At 58.2% G+C, this 306-nt stretch overlaps 1 protein-coding gene across 1 annotated transcript in view; it reads left to right on the top strand.

The window, feature by feature from the left end:
* The window catches only part of LOC108803005 (neurexin-3-like), a gene marked incomplete at its 5' end in the record, with an annotated part of 25653 nt that overhangs the window by 13490 nt on the left and 11857 nt on the right, over window positions 1-306 (top strand). The window contains one exon of the mRNA XM_018574856.1: window positions 147-304. Within this exon, the coding sequence (XP_018430358.1) occupies window positions 147-304 (158 nt within the window). The remainder of the gene's footprint in view (window positions 1-146; window positions 305-306) is intronic.

Here is a 306-nt window from a genome sequence, read left to right as displayed (position 1 = left end):
CGAGGTCCGGGTTTTGGGGCGGGGTCTGTTCTGTGCATGCCCCCTGCATGACTGGCACACGTCTGTCTTGCATGCTGTGAATTGGAGTTTGTTGGACGGAGATGGGCGGGTCTTCTGTCATGTTCATCCTTCTCTTCTTCTTCCAGGACCCGCCACCACCTGTCAGGAGGACTCCTGTGCCAACCAAGGTGTCTGCATGCAGCAGTGGGAGGGATTCACCTGTGATTGCTCCATGACGTCATACTCGGGGCCCCAGTGCAACGACCGTGAGTACAAGACCGACATGTGCCCCGGCCAGACCTCTGT

This window comes from Nanorana parkeri, unplaced genomic scaffold, assembly GCF_000935625.1.
Source record: "Nanorana parkeri isolate BGI_ZX_2015 unplaced genomic scaffold, ASM93562v1 scaffold3294, whole genome shotgun sequence".
Taxonomy (NCBI): Eukaryota; Metazoa; Chordata; class Amphibia; order Anura; family Dicroglossidae; genus Nanorana; species Nanorana parkeri.
Note: the sequence above shows the minus strand (reverse complement) of the source record. Positions and strands in the feature narration are given on the sequence as shown.